We start from the raw sequence: 18,833 nt of genomic DNA, 5'->3' as shown, positions 1-18,833 counted from the left end.
CCAAAATCGTACATGAATATGGGAGGCAAAAATTGGCCTCTTCCCCCACCACCACTGCCAACCACCCTGAGGAAGAAAAGAAAAAACTCCTATTGCAACTCTTTTTTTAGTGAGAGAAAAAGAGAGAGAGAGGTTTCCTTGAGAGATGGTAGGTTTTTTAAAGAGCAACTTCCCTTTTGAATTTTCCTTTTTTAAGTGGGGTTTTTAGAGAGAGAAATATTCGTTCTTTAAGTGGGATTTAGAGAGAGAGAGAGGCTTCCTTTGGGTCACAATTAAAAGGAAAGAGAGAAGCATACCATAAGGGGAGTAGGTTTTTTGAAGAGCGACTTTTCGAATTTCTCATTTTAAGTATTTCGTCTTTGGTACAAGGTGGTCACAATTGATCTTTATCATTATATGTGAAATTAGGTGGCTAGATTTATTCCATTGACCAAGCTCAAACTGCAAAAGAAATTTTTTCGAAGTTTATGATAGACCTAAAGAAATCAAGGAGGACTTGGATTTATATATAGGGTATGTATAGGAAAATCATCCAGTACGCCGGCTCGCGTACCTAGCCATAAACGCCAGACGGTTGAGATGAGCAGGAAATATTGGACGGTTGACGTTAAATGCGGCTCCAACTGGCTTCTACAGGCAATCTTTCCATGTGAAAAGCCAAACCAGCTACTGCTCTACCATCTCCTTAATCCACCACCATCTTAGCAATTTTTTTTAAAATTTGGTGTCTCCATTAGGTATACTAAAACCTTCAGTTCGAGTACTGATTACAAGCTTGCCATCCATATGTAGCACTTGGTCAATGAAATAGGACCTATTAGATTGTACCCTCACACCACACCACCGGTAAACCCTTGTGTATAAAAGAAATAACACTTCACTATGTGATTTGATGATTTGAGAATAGTGGCCCTAGATGGAAACAAAACAAATCTAATTTCCTATGAGACTGCCATTGTTGGTCCCAAGCTTGGATGAGAATAGAGGAGAGTTATGTTAGGTTGATAGGCACCAGTAAACTTTTGCCAAATCATTATTATGAATCTTGATCCATTACTATAGAACGGCGAAACATGATTCGTGCAATTGATCCCAAATAGTTGGAATAAAACTCAAATGATTGTATGCATATATGTGTGTATGTGTATGTGTGTATGCAATAAGTGTAGGGTAAGCTTTCTATGCTTCCCCTACAACATAAATCTTATATACTTTCCTTTATCCAACTGTCACGTCACAATGTCACGTCACTACACTATTTTAAAATAATTTTTAAACTATATGTATTTTTAGTCTGATCTGGTCCGAGTCCAGTCGGGGTCTGAGTCCCTGTTGCCATTCTAAAATCATTTGAATCATCTCAGAGAAAATTGTTTTTCGAGACTTGAAATCTTAAAACCTTAGATTGGATCGCCAATCAAAATTAAAGCTCAAGATCGATTTTCTTTCTGAGTTGCTTCAAGAAATGAACAAAAATGAAAATGATTCTAGAGTTCCCGTATCAAACGAATTCCTTAACATGATCATTTTCATGAAGAGCACGTGTACATTATGATACTGCAGAGTACTGGAGTACATCATTTCCCTTTTAGTTTCCAGATACCGAAATTTACCCAAATAGTTAGGAGGAATCCCATATTATTTGATTTAATTTCAAAATATCTATCGAAATACACATGATCATAATATGGAATAATTACAAATTGGTAAAATATAGCGTGTCCCTTTTGCTTGGGTCAGAGCTTTACCTAGGTTTTTTTCAGATCACACCCCAATCATGCTCTCTTCTTAAGTGATTTCGGCTGGCCCAAGACCATTTAGGATAGAAATAGGCTAGCTGGAGATATAAGAGGTGATGTAATTGATTCGGTCTTCATGGGAAAGTACCATTTCTTATGGTTCAGTTGATTTCCAACTGCATCAGAAATTGGTTAATATTAAGCCCAAGCTAATTACTTAGAAGAAAGAGAATAGATATTTAGTGAAATCCAAGATTGAAGAAACTCTTTTAGAGTTAGAAATCTTGGATCTAAATATCCAGCAAGAGGGGGCTTTAACTGAGGACATTGTGATTCAGAGGTAGGTCAAACTTAAATCTCTTCAGGAGATGCACAGATTGGAGGAGATTTATTAGAAGCAGAGATCGAGATTAAAATGGCTAAAAGAAGGGGATCAGAATACTAAATATTTTCACGCCATTGCAAGTGCTCTAAAATGACAAAATGATATTTCTGGCTCTATCATCCATGGGGTGGATTCAGATGAAAATGAGGCTTTGGCAAATGCTATAGTTGAGCACTTAAAAAGGCTTTTACGATGGATGCCAGATTCACCCTTAGGTTGAATCGGGTTCGCTTCAAATGCCTTTCTTAGGAGCTAAGTGGTAAGTTGGAGGTAGATGTATCTTTGAAAGAGCTTAAATTGGTTGTCTTTGTTTTAGCATGTGATAAGGCTACTGTGCCGCTTTCCTTTGGTTTTCTTCCAAAAGTTTTGGGATTTAACTAAAGGGGAGCTATTAGATATGGTGAAGGGGGAGATTTTTGGTTAGTGGAGAGATTTTCAAAGGGATAAACTCCACTTTTATTGTGCTAATTCCAATAAAGTCAGCTATTACAAATCTTTCAGACATTCGACCCATTAGCCTTCTAACTAGTCGATATAAGATTGTGGCTAAAATCTTGACTGATAGACTCTAATATGTTTTGCCCATTATTATCTCGGGCCCTCAAGCTGCTTATATTCAAGATCGTCTTATCACAAATAGTGTGCTGGTGGCACAAGAGTGTAGTCACTTTAAGGTGACGAGTAATACACAAGGAGTGTTGATTAAGTTGGATATGGAAAAGGCACATGATAGAGTGAAATTGGGGGTACTTCTTGAAGTCTTGAGAATAACACATTTTGTGAAGAAGTAGAGAAACTGGATATTTGGATGCCTGTTTTTAGCGTATTTCTCAGTGATGTTCAGAGGTAGTCCCACAAGCTTCTTCAGAGTCCTTTGTCACATTTTTTATTCACCATTTATGATGAATGCGTTAACCTAATGATTAGAAATATTGAAGATAGAGCTAATTTCGAAGGCTTCTGAATTGCTAATATGATTCCTTCCATTACTCATCTTCAATATGCTGATGATATTATTATATTTTGTGGGGCAAAATTATCCCAGATTCATTTGGGGTGAAGATTAATATCAATAAGATTTATTTGATTGGTATTAATTGTAGCGATCGTTTGTACAAGAGTTAGCGGAGGTTGTGGGGTGTAGAGTTGATCATTTCCCTATTAGTATGCCTATTTCGGATAGAAGGTTCGTTGTCTCTATTTGGGGGCAAGGTTCTTCAAAGGATTTAATTTAAGCTGGATCTTTGGAAACCGAAATACCTATCTTTGGTGGGGAGGGCCACTTTGTTACAGTCTTGTTTGGCCAACTTACCTGTTTATCAGATGTTTGTCCTACAAATACCTCTTTCAGTTGTAAAAACTATTGAAGGAACTTTCTTTGGGGTATGTTTGGTGAAGAAAGAAAGTATCATCTTTTGAGATGTGATAAAGTTTGTACTCCTAAAAGTAAAGGCGGCTTGGGGCTAAAGAGAATTAAATTATTCAATCATGCTTTTCTATGTAAGCGTTGGTGGCGTTGCTTCAACTTGAAAGACCATTCATGGTACAAAGTCTTGCTGCCAAATATGATCTTGATAGGGATGGGATGTGGTTAGGGAATGGTAAGGTCTCTGAAGTTTTTGAAGGTGTAGGGAGCTTTGTGACTTCGAATACAAACTTTCCTTATAATAGGCTGAGTGATTTGTAGATTGAAAAACTCAACTCGCTGCATGAAATTTTGAACAATCCCTATTAATTCCGAAGATGAGATTATATGGGAGATCGAAAATGATGGGGTCTTTTCAGTTAAATCTTACCATAGGCTTCTCTTCCATGATCGGTAGAGACGGCCTATGCCTCAAGTGTCGCAGATTTGGAAGTGGCCTATTCCCTACAAGGTGCAGATCTTTATTTGGCTAGCTGCTCAAAATAAGATACTCACAGTCGATAACCTAATTAAACGAGGCAAAGTCCTACTAAATATGAGCTTAATGTGAAAAGTAGATGCTGAAATTGGGGACCATCTATTCCTGCATTGCCATTTTGCAAATAGGATTTGGGGATGGCTTTTCTCTCTGTTGGGAATTAGCCTACCCTTGCCTCAATCGGTGTTGGGGATTATCACGCAGCTTTTTCTAAAGGATCTGCCAAAGACACGTACTGTTTTTTGGAAGATTATTAGAGGAGTGATAATGTGGGAGATTTGAAAGGAGTGGAACCGTAGAACTTTTGAAAGTGAAAATCTTACTTTTGAACGGTTACTTAATAAAATTAAGCATCAGGTTTGGTGTTGGTTGTATGTCTCTAAGGAGGGGTGGGGTGCTTTTGAGGTAGATGTGATGATTCAAAATATATTGGCTTTGGGTATAGCCAGAACTCGACTTAGGAGTATGTGGACAATGCTATTTCAAGGAGTACTAAAGCTTAATTTTGATGGTAGCTCTCTGGGTAATTCAGGTCTGACAGGAGTGGGTGGGGTAGTTCATGATTAGAGTGGTAGGATTGTTTTTACTTTCGCAAGACCTATTGGTATTGCTACTGCAAATAAAGCTGAAATGTCTTCAATACTACATGGATTGCGGATTTTTCGCAATAAACATGTGGGTGACATTTGCGTAATTGAAGGGGATTCTTTGAATGCTATTAGATGGTGTAACAAAGAACAAAAGGTCCCATGGGAGTTGAAATCTATCTGTCGGAGATTATTGACTTAGGAGCTAGTTTGTCGATATCCTTTCGGCATGTCTAAAGGGAAGCAAATTCGGTGGTAGATTACTTGGCGAAAGGGGGTGTCATTTTATCTTCTTTTTCTTCTATTTCTGATGTTGTAATCCCATTTAGGTAATCCATGTTTCAATAATAAATTTTAACATTTGTCAAAAAAAAAAAAAAATTATAGCATGCTTGATTTTTTTTTATATATTTTGATAAATGTCATTTCTAGATTTTAAGCGTAAAGGAAGCCTGGTTTTTACAACATGTTGTTTTAGTACTGAAAATCTTTGTGATGGCCTGAAAATTTATTTTTATCTCTAATTATAAAACTTAAAGCTTAAAAAATAGTGTGGATTGAGTAGATCTATGAACATTTGAAAATGTTGAAAATTGACGGTCCAAAAAATACATTACAAATTGCCCTATTTCTAAGACTTGAAATCTATTTTTTCCCGTGTCTATACATCTTGAGGTTGAGATAATCAATTTGAGGACTTTTGAACCTCGAAACAACCTCTTCAAGTGAATTTTTGAGCTGCACCTTAATTTGATTGTTTGGAGCCTCACCCTTATATAAATTTTGTTTCATAAAAAAATGGGTGTAAATGCTCTCATACACATAAAAAATTAGCAGATAAATTAGCTGGAAAGGGCCACAAGATGCCAAAGGTTTTATAATTAATCATTAACATGCTAAAACTAAATAGAAAAATAAATGAGCTAATCTGGCATGGTCAAATAACACTGCACTACAAAGGCAACAATTCTCCAATTTGAAATATGAGAAGTTTGGAAGCGGTCTTGTTCAAGTGTGATACCCTTCTAATAGTCTATCTTAGAGATGGATTTGGGATCTAAAACATATTTTAAGTCACTTTGGATAAGTCACTCTTGAAGCATTTCTTGATTTCCATGATTTACAGCACAAATATGACAATTTGTTAAGGATATGAAGGAATAGTGAAGTGACCTGTGAAGAATTCAAATGAACGGTATAGCACAGAATAAGAACTAAAATGCTAATGCAGTGTAACCGAGGCGAGTTAGTCAATTGATGGTCGAGAAAAGATTATTGACCTGTAAAATTTTAATCCCAAAATCCATCTCTAAAATGAACTTTGAAAGGAGTCTAATTTTTATAGATTTGGTATATGAAAAACATTCTGAATCACTACAAATTTTTTACTACATGCTCTAAGGAAAAATTCAAGTACGTTAGTTTTGGTTTTTGTTTCTCAGAGGACGTAATTATTGAACTGCATCCCCTAACTCGTCTGCTCAGTATCCAATGGATGGTGAAGAGTGCGTCAGATAGAGACTCAGGTATGATCTCACCATCCATTGTAAATAGATGGTAAAATGAGTCAGAAGAGTATCTATTTATGTCCTCTGAAGCACCAAACATGTAGCCTTCTTGGTAATAATATTTTATCATATTCGGTCAGCATTACTTGAGAAATTTTGGACCAAAAATCCTTCTATATGATATGACTTGGGAAAGACTTATTTGAACTTCCACATAAATTATTTAATAAAAATAAATTTACAGCAAATTCCCTGCACAAGATTGATATTTGAAAAAGGACAAGAGTTTGATAGGGCTGAGCCCTATATCAAAATAAGTAAAGCCTCGCATCATAACTCATCACAAATTGTAATTCGAGTGTTGGAAAGCCTTTATATCAATCATTCCAGAAGAAAAAATAGGATTTCAAGCTCTAAATATAGCATATGTTGTAATAAATTATTTAGATCGTCCTTTTCGCCTCAAAAATAAATATTTATAGATCCTCAAGATCTATATATCTTTTTAGTTTCAAATTTTATTGTCGGTGTTGGAAATTAAATTTAGAACCCACTATAGATATTTCTGTTACTGAAAGTGCTTTTGGGACAAGGATTTGAGATGAAAGTTATTCTGTTTTTATAAAGCCTAGGCTTTATAGAAACTTCATCCTTTAAAAAATGAACCCCGATTGTACATTTTACGTTGAAGCCTTTCTGTTTTTAGTGTTTTTTTTTTTTTTTTCCAACTACCTCATGGTTCAACATCCAACATCGGAACCTTTCCTTTTTTTTGACCTTTTCTGTTTTTAACGAGTAGACTAAAGTTTCAAACCCATTTTTTCAAGTGAAACTCGGGTTCAAAATTGAGGGACACAATATGTGAGATAACAAAGTATTGTTGGAACTAGTGATTTAAAAAACGGATCGATGACTCAGATCAGGCATCCCAAAAATCGGTCCCGATCAGTGAATCGATTGTGCAGAAAAATATCTGAAAAAATAATGAAGCAGCAAAAAAAGGGTCCGAATAAGTGAATTGACAGTCCAAATAGCCATTTTACTGTAAAGAACCGCCGTTTTACAGTGCGGAAGTGCCAGATCCCTTCTAAACTCCCATTTTTTTATATATACATAGGACCAGAAGGAGGTGACCAATGCCCTGGTCGAACCGAACAAGTCCATGCCGACCCAGCATTTTTTAAATCACTAGTTGAGACCCAACCTTCAACCTAAGTCAAACAGTACTCGGGCTGATGAAAATCAAGAGGAGGCTTAGTTCAATTGTTATTTGATCTATTAATTTCATGCACATGGATGTGATTCAAATTATTATTATAATGTGGGCTCGGGCCCTATCCAATCCTAGGCTAGACTTAGCATATCTATTTGCCTCCATGTAGAATAACCCTGAAAATGAGTAATGATCCTATGAAACCCTCCCCCACCTATGTGTGTAGGACCTCCAAAGGATCATCACTAAATTTGACACAGATCTCTAAAAAAGTTATTACATAGATGTGGAACTTGATTTTTCTAGAGATCTGTGCCAAATTTAATAGTGATCATTTGAAATCCTTGGTGGGTCTCATAAGATCATTACTCTCCTGATATATATACATTCTAAAGAAACCCAAACCATATTTTTTCGCCATAATTTTTCTAGTCAGGTGCAAATCTTGGATCCAAACACTATTTGACATGGGTTTGGGTGCAGTTGGCTTTGATAATATTTTTTGGGTCTGAATATATGAAATATATTTAAATATAGTTAAATTCATAGATATTTCAATTTTTGGGTCATGCCCAATTGGGTCCGGTCAGATCCGGGTTTGGGTCCCACACAATATTTTCGGACTTGGGTCCAATGTACTCAGGTCTGGTCGAGTTTGGGTCCGGCCCCTAATAACAATAGCCACCCCCATAGGTTGAACTCCCTTGCGAGGCTGATGGTTATGGGAAACCCCAAAACTAAGATACCATGGATCAAGAAGCCATGGTGATCATAACGTTGTCCTTCTATAGAGAGGAGCAAAGGAGCAAACAAATGCTCATATAGACCATACAGGTCTTGATGATTCAACTGTTCCCATGAAAACTACTCCACTTACCCAGTTAATTGACCCTAAAATCCAAAGAAGCCAAAGAAATGGGTTGAAGAGCAAAGAACTAGCATGAAGGGTATAAATTGCTCTGGTCCAATAGATCAGACACATTGGGAGTCTCCACTTAAATAGAAAAACCATTCCTCCTTGTTCGACCAGAGACCAGATTAGGCTCAAATGGCCTCTTTCCTTGTTCGATGTTCTCCATGGCTTTTATAAACATCTATTGCGTAAGCATAGGGTTCTATTGTCAACAGAGATCAGGACATAGAGGATCTGCTATGCAGTTGGCCACTTCCTTAACTGGCCATCTATAATATTTCCTTAAACAATATCTGCAACTTGGGGGTCACTAAGGGCCACTAAGATTGCATAAGGAGGCTAATTCCCCACACAATATAACAAGATACAGTAAACCAATCAACTAATGAAGTATAAAAGGTATACATGGCCTTAAATTTATTAATATATGTTCTTGATCATATCCCCAAGTAAGAAGTTACCTGGTTCATGCTCTAGTTGTATTGTGCCTCTACAAAGCCTCCTACCATTAAAATAAAATAAAATAAAACTTACAATGAAAAGAAATAGGATAAAAGATGGCACCATGAGCCCTTGAGCCAAATACTAGGGCTGTAGTAAATATAAAGCAAATCATGGCAAGCCATGTTCCAATACTAAGGTGTAGCTTGGATGATGAAATCCTGGTGAGAAAAGATAACTAAGAACCACCTCAGCGAGTACAAGAAGAATTCATCTCACAAAGGAAATAGGCTAAATGCACACAACTAATAAAAGAAGTTATCACACATGAAGTGGTGAGGAACACATTTGAGGGCAAATTTCAGTTTTAAATTCTGATATGAAGCCCATAAGAGGCTAAGAGTGTCATGCTCATAATATATCAACTGAATGAGCGCATTGTGGGGTTCTTAGAATACAGAAAACAAAATTTTCATTGAATGGTTCAGGTTCAGATTTACGATTTCAGAAGGTAAGAAGGCTTATCAAAGCTGTTATTTCAAGAAATTACAACTTAAGAATAACGTGAAAGACAATTTTGAAAACTGTATATATCCAAATATTAAGGAAATGCCTAATACCTGTTAAAGCACTATGATGACAATGTATGATACATAGAAGTCACGAATTATGATATCAAATTGGCATGATGGTTTGCAAGTTGGCAAATGAAACACTTGGAGAAATATTGTAAGCAATAATACATCTCAAAAAAAGAATTAAAAAAAAAAAATCCTGATCACTACTGCTACGCGTTAAAAATAGGCCTACGGAATTTGAATCCGCCATTTGATCATTTAAGCATTACACTATATCAATCTCCCCAAGGCACATAACCATGGGAACCAGGAAAAACTTCAATCAAAATGCGCATCTAACAACTTGAGAATAATCAAATTTACACATTCCACATAAAAGTATTACAACAATTTGATTAAAAAAAAACCTGATCACTACTGCTGCGCGTTAAAAATAGGGGTACGGAATTTGAATCCGCCATTTGATTATTTAAGCATTACACTAAATCAATATCCCCAAGGCACATAACCATGGGAACCAGGAAAAACTTCAATCAAATGCGCATCTAACAACTTGAGAATAATCAAATTTACACATTACACATAAAAGTATTACAAGAATTTGATTTAACCAACCTTAAACACCTAAAGGGAATGATACCTGAAAGATCATAATCAAAGGTGCCCCACAGGAGCACAACACTTTGATATACAGCAATATGCAACAACCATTCCTAACAACCACCATGACATCACTGCATAAATACCATGCACCCATTTTTCATTTTTATGATAAATACCCATAACCCCTCTCAGGGGCGCAACAAAATTATTCACTATCTACCTTAGAAGCTTCATTTGTTCAGGCAAAGCCCAGCAATTCTGAGAAGGCAATAACATGTAAAGATTTCCCTTTCTATCTTGCTATGTCACAGGCTATGTCACAGACAAATTCATGGTGTAAAGAACTGCACCTGCCGACTGGTTGACTTTAAGGAATCCCAAACAATTTCATGATGAATATATACATGACCCAAGACAATCCAATTCTTGGATGGTCCAAAACCCTTTCTCTCGAGTTCTCTCACACTACAATAACTTAAGCCTCATAGATACACTTTTCAAAACAAACAAGGGCAGCTTGATGGCTAGAAAACCAATATATGCTTTACTTCAAGAAGATAAGAAAAGACACTGTATTTTGAATTGATCTCACCCATCACCCAGTTAGGGAGACTTCAATCAGTATAACATAATCACGCAACTGTTGGGGCTGATTGAAATTGGTTGCTCATCACTGAGTTGAGTTTCCCATTGGAGTGCCTGGCCTTTGAACTGGGATATTTTGTAAGCTTTTGTTGAAAAAGACCACCAATCATGTCCTCAAGGTTCCTTGCTGTGTACTTTGCATATTTGCTACCGCTCGCATCTTGCTCCACCAGTGGCCCATAGTTTTGCATATAACTTCTATAAACTGGAACTATTGCCTGGACAGCCAATTGACAAGTCTTTTCCCTCAAGTCCTTCTCAGATATAACCCACTTCGACTGTTTTTTGTATAACTCATCGAATGCCTCATTGAAGGCCTTGAGCCTCTTCTTCACTAGATCACGAGCAGTGGCTCTTCCACCTGAGAACAATATTTGACCCTCTCGGCTCAAGAGAGTAGGAAGCTTTCCCCAACTCTCCCTCAAATACATGGTCAAGAAATACTCCTTGTATTGCTCGTGGTCTCTTAACCAGGCATCACCCAATAGACTCCCAAGCCTGGTTCCTCTCACATGTTTCCAAAAATGCCAATGGTTGTTCATCATAAAGAGGTGAGATAAAGTGGGGTCTTCATACGCCTTGGACCAAGTGTCGAGATTGAGTTCTAAAGCCTTAATGATCTTTAGTATGGCGTCATAGAGGAGCCTTTCCTGGAACTTCTCTTGTCTCCAGCTCCTCTGAATCACCAGTACCTGTATCAAAACAGGCCTATATTCATCTCCAAGAAGTCTGTTACAGTAATCAGTAATATAGCTTATAAGCTTTGGGACCCCACCATCTTGAGGTGGGGGCATCTCTCTCTGTAATTCCACCTGAACAAGAAGCTCCCAAAATATCTCACAAGCTCCTTCAACAACTCTCTTGATGAGATCTCTGGTCATGTTTTGTATCTCAAAGCATGCCTTCCCCCCAAAGAGCCTGTTAAAGTCCAATCGAAGCTTGTTCAAAGTAGCAAAGATGTCCAAAAGCTTCAAAAGCTTGATGGGGTCTTTCTTACTCCTGGCTACAGCCTCTCCAAACTTGAGAAACTCAAGCATTCCAGCCTGTATAGCGATTCTAGCAAAACAACCCAACCATACATCAGGGCCAATCTTCTCGAAAACATCATTGCATAGCTTATATTCAGCTTCAAAGAGGTGTTTCACTGCAAATTCCAAATGGGTACCCCACTGGTTTATGTACTTCTCCATATTCTGTACATCATTGAATTCAGATGCTGAAATCTTCACGTACCCAATATCCAGAGCACTCAAACTAGCCCGAGCATTGTCACTCCTTGTGTCAACATAGAGTGAAATGCACCTCTCAAGCCTATTATTTACAGTCAACCTCTCCAAGATACCCTGCAATTTTTGCACAACTTGAACAGGCAACGGAGATGGAGCAATACAGGGTTGCTCTCCAGGCGTAGCCATAGGCAGAACAAGACAATTCTCTCTCAAAAGCCTCCAGAATTCAGCCTCTAACTTGTCCAGCACCACCTCAAGAAGCCCCCCATCTAAGCAAGTCCTCTCTCTATCCAACTCCCTCAAGCTCTGCAATGATTTCTTAAGATTCAAAAGGTACCTCTCATCTGCAACGTTATTCTCTTCCAAATACTCAACAATATCCTCGAGCCACTGAATCGCAACACCACAATTCTCACCCAAAAAATTGAGAACCTCTTCGAGCCTCTTCACAGCTGAGAGGTGACCCCAAATATCCGACTTGGGTTCAGCTAAAAGAGACCTCTCAAGACCATGAACTGCATCGAAAACCTTAAGAACAGCAGCAGCTGGACCAACTGCTCGATCTATGTGGCCCCCAACTTGGAGCAAAGCATTTCGGTGAGCCCTAATGGGGCGCACAGCTGCTTCCAAAGCAGGTAATCTCTGGCTAATCTCATCGAGTCGAGGTCCGGTCTTGTCTAATGCATTGGCCAAGGCCTTGGATTTCTCTAGGCTAAGTTTCAGGGACTTTCTTGCAGCTAAGAGGTTCTTGATGCCTGAATAACTGTTTTGATTGCTCATTCCTGAATCCTAAATAGCAATTCTCAAAGAGAATGATAGAAAAAGAGGACTCCGAATAGTGAAGGGAACTGAGAAGGCTCAGTGCTGCTCAAGTCTAGAGCGATACAAAGACAAGGGAAAGGTAAAAGAAACCCCAGATACCAGTTCTGAGACAAAATGATGGAAAGGAAGGATCTTGAATGATGAATCGGAACGAAGAAGAGCTCGGTGCTGTTCAGTCCAAGAGAGAGAAGATCGAAGAACAAGGGAAAGCTAAAAGAAGAGACCCAGATAGCAATTCTTCGAGAAATGGTGGAAATAAGGATTCACAAAAATGCAAAGGAGCTTATTGGAGTTCGAGGCAGAAAAGATATAAAGATAAGGGAAAGCTACAACAAGGAGCCCCACTTAACCAATTTTGAGAGAAATGATGGAAATAAACTAATAAAATATCTTAACACTTAAGTAATGCACAGAAACAAATGAGAGCTCAGTGTTGTTAATTCTAGAGAGCGAAGATAGAAACCTAACGAAAAGGTGAAAGAATAAGCCCTAGATACCAATTCTCAGTGTAAAAGGATAGAAAAGAAGGATCTGAAAGCAATACAGTGGAATAAATAAAAGTTGATTGTTGTTAATTTTAGAGAGAGAAAAAGGTAAAGGAAGATGAAATCAAGCTTACCTCTTGTGATTCAGTTTCCCTTTTCGCATTGGCCCCTGTATCTTTCATGTGAGCAAGTAGATTCACACCATTAATCAGGACCATAGAAGAATCGAGGCCACATTTTTAAATGAGATCCAAACCAAAAAATAAAAAAAGCTCCTTTTTGTTCTAGAGTTGCAGGGTATGATTACAGATTAAATCAAGCACCATTCATGGAAATTCCATTCAACGACTCGCAAAAAAGCTCAAAAATTGCAGAAATGGAGTCTCAAACAAGAACCAGCAGATGAAAACTCATCAAAGAGGTGAAAAAAACTCCCATTGAACTCAGAAAATGTCTATTGGTGCTCTGAACTAAAACTGCAACAGAAACCCACCAGATTCAACCATAAACCTAAAGAGAGAAATCCCTGGAGACTATCAACATGGAAAATGCAGAAAACCCATCAAAACCCTAGCTTGAGGGAGAGAGAGCTGTGGATTTTGGAGATAGCGTTTTTCTCTCTCTTCTTTCTCTCTCTCTGTTGCCACTGAAACCCTAAAAACGAAGTACAGAAAGAAGCACTTTACAACATAGCATATGCATGACAGAAATGTAATGGGGGCCACATACATGTGGGGTATCTTGGATATTTATGCCCTTTAAAAAAAGATAGATAATATTTTTAAATGTATTAAATCTCAATTTTCCCCCCGTAATTCATATCACCAAGTAAAGAGTTTGTAGTGGTTTATCTCTGTGATTTCAAGGAAATTTTAAAAATTTTATAATCCTCTATATATGTCTATTTTATTCATATCTAATCTTCATTATATGGCTAAAAGTGAATTAGAATTGAAAACATATCTATGTATTCTTGAATTGATTTCTATAATGTCATATTAATGTATGATATCATTGATGGTTCACTCTCAAACATCACATCAACATTAGATACGTGGGGTAGAAAGCTCAATAGCAAAACAAAGAAGCTTGATTTCATAATGCATAATCCACTCATGAGAAATTTAGAGCTGAAAATTTTATTTGATTTAATTTTTAGGTTTTTTTGCAATGAAATTTGGTGTAATTCCTCTTTTTAAACTCTAGAAACCCTATACTCCATAGACCCATCTTACCCCAAAAAAAAAAAAAAAGACAGCTATAGTTTGTTTCATTTGATTATTGGGTGCTAACGTCCTATTTTTTTTGATTATTGGGTCTTTGAGGCCGGAAAATGAAAATTTGGGAAATTCGAGAGACCGGAAGCTGGAAGATTTGACATTTGATCTAAAAAATACTTCTGGTAATTTATCTGGATTTCTGAGGGATTATAAAAACCTATAAATATAAAGCTGGGATGAAAAAAACAAAAAAAAACACCTGAATTTTTCTTGTTGCAATCCCTATAGATTTAAAGGGCGTCCTCTCTAAATGCTAAAGACCCTTATATACTCCAAGAAAAAAGTTCATATAAGCTGTCAAGTTCATGCTATCGAAGGAAGGTGTACCTCAAAAACTTATCAAAAAATGTTGTTTCTATGCTAAAAAATCTCTCTCGTTGATCGCCTCAACCTTGAGATATATAAATATGAAAGAAAAAGATTTCAAATCACGAAAATAGTACATGTGACTTATTATTTGGATTATCTATTTTCAAACATTGATACCTCGTATAACCCTCCCCAAAATTTCAAAGGCTTATTATTTAACCAAGAAGTCTAAAGTTCTGTCTATTTAACCAATAAGTCTAATGTTGTCTCACTTGTTTTATGTAGTTTTCTTGTTGCAGAGATTTGGCGTTTTCCCCCTCTCAAAACTGTAAGATCCATGCACTCCAAACTCTAGAGGCCTATAATTTACCGAAAATGGTTGGATAAGGATGCAATCCTATCAAAATAAGTAAACCCTTGTCTCATAACCTCCGAAAAATTGCCCCAAGTATTGAAAAACCTTTAAATCGATAATCTGGGCTTGTACATTATGGTCGTGAAAAAACTTAAGGTTTTAAATTTTAAAAATAATGTTTATTGCTACAAATCTTATAGACCGTCCATGTTTGCTTTAAAAATAAGTGCTCATGATCAGCAAGATGTATAGCATTTTTTGAGTTTCAGAATTTTTTTTTGGTATTGAAAATTGATTTTAAAGCCATCATGGAGATTTTGGATGCCATAGAAATGAGGATATGAGGTGAGACTCTATTTTGTTTTCATAAATCCTAGGCCTTGTAGAAACTCCATCCTTAAAAAAAATTAAACTTTTGTTTCATTTGATTTTTGGGGTTTTCTTGCACACAATAATTTGTATCTTTCTCAAAAGTGAGGGAGAATATTATCACTTTAGTGATTTGGACTTTGGACTTTGGACTGAGGGCCTCTATTTTATTCCCATCATTTGTGCATAATGTTTTTTAAAAGAAGGATGAGAGATGGAATCGTTGTTGGGGTTGAGCCACAAATACCAAACACTTCATAAGATTCAAGGGACCCTTAGAAACACTAGTGATGGGTTTTATTATATTGCGTTTCTCTCTCTAAAACAGTAAAAAAAACTTTCTCGCTCTAAAGTCTGAGCTATTGGACATGTAGGAGTACTTTAATGGCCATGTAGGAGTACTTTATCTAAGGATGAAGGGGAATTTCATGGGGATTTATTGTCCAAAGAGCTAAAGTGACAGTGGTTCCTTAAATGGGAAACATTGTTGTTTAGAATGATAAGGGGTATGTGACTTGCTTTACATTTAAGAGAGAGAACTTATTTGCTTTGAGGTCGAGGTCATTAGGTTAATTGTCCTTTATAGCATACTCCTGCTGGAGCATACTGTATGTTAACTGCATTTGGTAGAATAAATACACACATAGATATATCTTCCCTTTTGGAAAATGGTTTGATAGGGCTGCAGCCCTATCAAAATAAGTATAGCTCCACTTTATAACTCATCGAAAAGTGCAATTCAAACATTAAAAAGCCTTAGCATTGATCATTTGGCTTGAACATTATGATTGTGAAAAAAAAAAAATTCAAGCTCTAAAAAAACAATTATTATAACAAATTATCTAGGCTGTCCATTTCGCTTCTAAAAATAAGTGTTCATAGATGTACCAGATCTTTACCATTTTTTGAGTTTCGAATTTCATTTTCAGTGTTGAAAATTGATTTTAGAACCATCATTGAGATTTATTTTGCCTTTAGAAAATGCTTTTTGGATGTGGATTTGAGGTGAAGCTTTATTTTGTTTTCATAAAGCCCAGGACTTATAGAAATCTCATCTTTTTTTTTATATATTAAAGTTTGGGGTCCACCTAAGAATCGTTAGATGATTATTATGAAAGGTTGTGTTTTATTTTGCCTCCTTAAATTCAATGGTACTTGTTTAATCTTCGAACATTATTTCTGTATGCCAAGCGATTTGGACCTTTTTTTCTTTTTTTTTGAGGATGGTTGTTAGATTCAAAATATTACATCCCTCATAATTAGAACCCTAAAAATAATAATAGCTTAGACTTTAGCCAAGGAGCAAATATACAATGGGATTGTCTACAAAGAGACCATTTATCTTTTGTATATAGAGGTGACGGTCATTGTTACACATTAGATGTCAAATTGGATAGCTTGGGGTGAGTCACGAAATCCGATAAATTTTTTTTATGGAACTTTATGTCTATTCAATGATATTTTTATAACCACTTATTTTGAAATTTGAGAGACAAGAATGATTGTGACCTTTATGTATAAAAGATAAATAGTCTCTTTGTAGCATACACTTGTTGTAGATTGTCTTATGCCTTTGAGAAGGTCTTGATTGTAAATACTAATAAATAGAGTGTAGAAGGTTCTAGAGAAGCCTTTCAAATCCTAGATGCCTCTGGAACCGGCTAGACATGTGACAATCCCATATACAATATACTCCCGGAGAAGCAGCCAGGCTTTTTCACATTGGTGATTATATTCTTACTCAAACGAGAGAAAGCCTTTTTCACATTGGTGATTATATTCTTACTCAAAGGAGAGAGAGATGTATTCATTATTGGATGGAGTTTCTATAGGGCCTAGGTTTTATGAAAACAAAGTAAATCCACATCTTGTATCTTTATTTGGAGAGTGCTTTAGGCATATGAAATCTCTCTGATAGCTCTAAAATTAATTTTCACCACTTATTATGAAATTTGAACCTAAAAAAATGGTACAGATCTTACAAATTCGTGAACATTTATTTTCAAGGCAAAATGGACAATCTATATAATATGTTACAATATATACTCTTTTTAGAGCTTGAAATCTTAATTTGTTTCACAATCACAATGGTCAAGTTCTAGATGATCGATTTGAAGGTTTTCTGAAACCAAAAATACAATTTTCCATTAATATTGAGGTGAGGCTTTATTTATTCGGATAAAGCTATAACCCTATCAAAATATTTTCCTTAATTATTTAGTATGCTCCTAGGAAAGCTAGTGGGTGGATTGAGACTAATGGCCACATTGTTGCACTATTTAATCCAAAGTTGGTGTGCATTTTCTTAGGGAGTTATTATTCCAATCCTCCTATGACAGGGGAAGAATTGTGACAAGTTCCTTGCAAGTAATTTGCTCTGTGCATTGGACTAATTTCTAAGCCATTATGGCACTCTATGCATAGCTTAGGGGGAGCTGTTATGAACTTGTTTGTTTTTAAGAGGGGGAGAACTGCAACACCGATGTAGGGGTGGCAACGGGTCCGGTTTAGTCCAACTGGATTCGAACTCGGATCGGATCCAAAAATTTAAATATTTATATATTTAACTATATTTTATATATTGGGACCCAAAAAATATTACTAGAACTTGACCCAGATAGTGTTCGGGTCCAAGATATTGGACCCTGACCCAGACCGTTGGGTCCGAGTTTCAAACCTGTACTTGGACCCGGATCAGGTCTACCCCTCAGGTCCCAAGTCCGGTCCGGATCCATTGCTACCCCTAGGCCAATGGACTTGTTTGTTTGTTAGAGAACGCTAACCGGAAAGGCTATGACAAAGTGAAAACTGAGAGAAAACCATAGAAGGAGAATTATGAGTGCGTGTACTATGCTTCTGCCAAACACTTACTTCTATTGAAGAGTTGGGAATTGTTTTTCATGTGAGATTTTGGGATCCACCTAAAAATTATAAAATAATTATTTTCAACAAATAAAATTAGGATTTTGAGTTTTAGAACGAAAATCTTATTCTCTAAAAATTGGAATGCGTATTCAATTTCGGGACTGTTTTTCTTGAGACAATTTAGTCAGTTAGTGAGGTTAGTCCCTAGGTGAAAGAGGTTGTTTCCCCAAAGTTGAAGGTCCCAAAAATGCTCCTAGTTCGTATTTTACCCAAGGGAGTAAATAGACAGTATGCTCCTATGGGAGCATCATAAAATCAGTGGGCTAGAATTAATATACGCAGCGAAGCACATTGAAAACGAACACGTGGTTCATCGCTAATATGTTTACATCCACAAGCAAACACAATCTACAATTTCACTGTCACAGCTCCAAGAAGTAAAAGACGATTCTCTCGTGATGATATCTCTTTCTCTCCGAATAAAAAATACATAAAACTTGCTGGAAAAAATGAGATGTTTTTAGTCAATGGATCAAGGTAGGGTTTGCCTATTGTGATAAAGAGAGAGACCATGACAAGGTCTTTGTCAATTGAGTGAGAGAG

General features: G+C 36.6%; 1 protein-coding gene across 1 annotated transcript; it reads right to left on the bottom strand.

The window, feature by feature from the left end:
• Positions 1-9,821: 9,821 nt before the first annotated feature.
• Positions 9,822-13,776, bottom strand: EXO70G1 (exocyst subunit exo70 family protein G1). Its single transcript, XM_006845695.4, has one exon. It carries the CDS (start codon positions 12,523-12,525, stop codon positions 10,504-10,506), a length of 2,022 nt encoding a protein of 673 aa, XP_006845758.1. The 5' UTR covers positions 12,526-13,776; the 3' UTR covers positions 9,822-10,503.
• Between the last annotated feature and the right edge of the window lie 5,057 nt (positions 13,777-18,833).

The sequence above is a fragment of the Amborella trichopoda genome, chromosome 12 (assembly GCF_054954075.1).
Source record: "Amborella trichopoda isolate Santa Cruz 75 chromosome 12, AtrichopodaSantaCruz75HAP2 v2.0, whole genome shotgun sequence".
In the NCBI taxonomy this organism is placed as follows: Eukaryota; Viridiplantae; Streptophyta; class Magnoliopsida; order Amborellales; family Amborellaceae; genus Amborella; species Amborella trichopoda.
The sequence above is the reverse complement of the archived record's forward strand: the minus strand, read 5'-3'. Positions and strand labels throughout refer to the sequence as shown.

Bases quoted from the DNA above. Each gene is read 5' to 3' on its own strand.
- EXO70G1 (XM_006845695.4), bottom strand. From the start codon at position 12,525: ATGAGCAATCAAAACAGTTATTCAGGCATCAAGAACCTCTTAGCTGCA.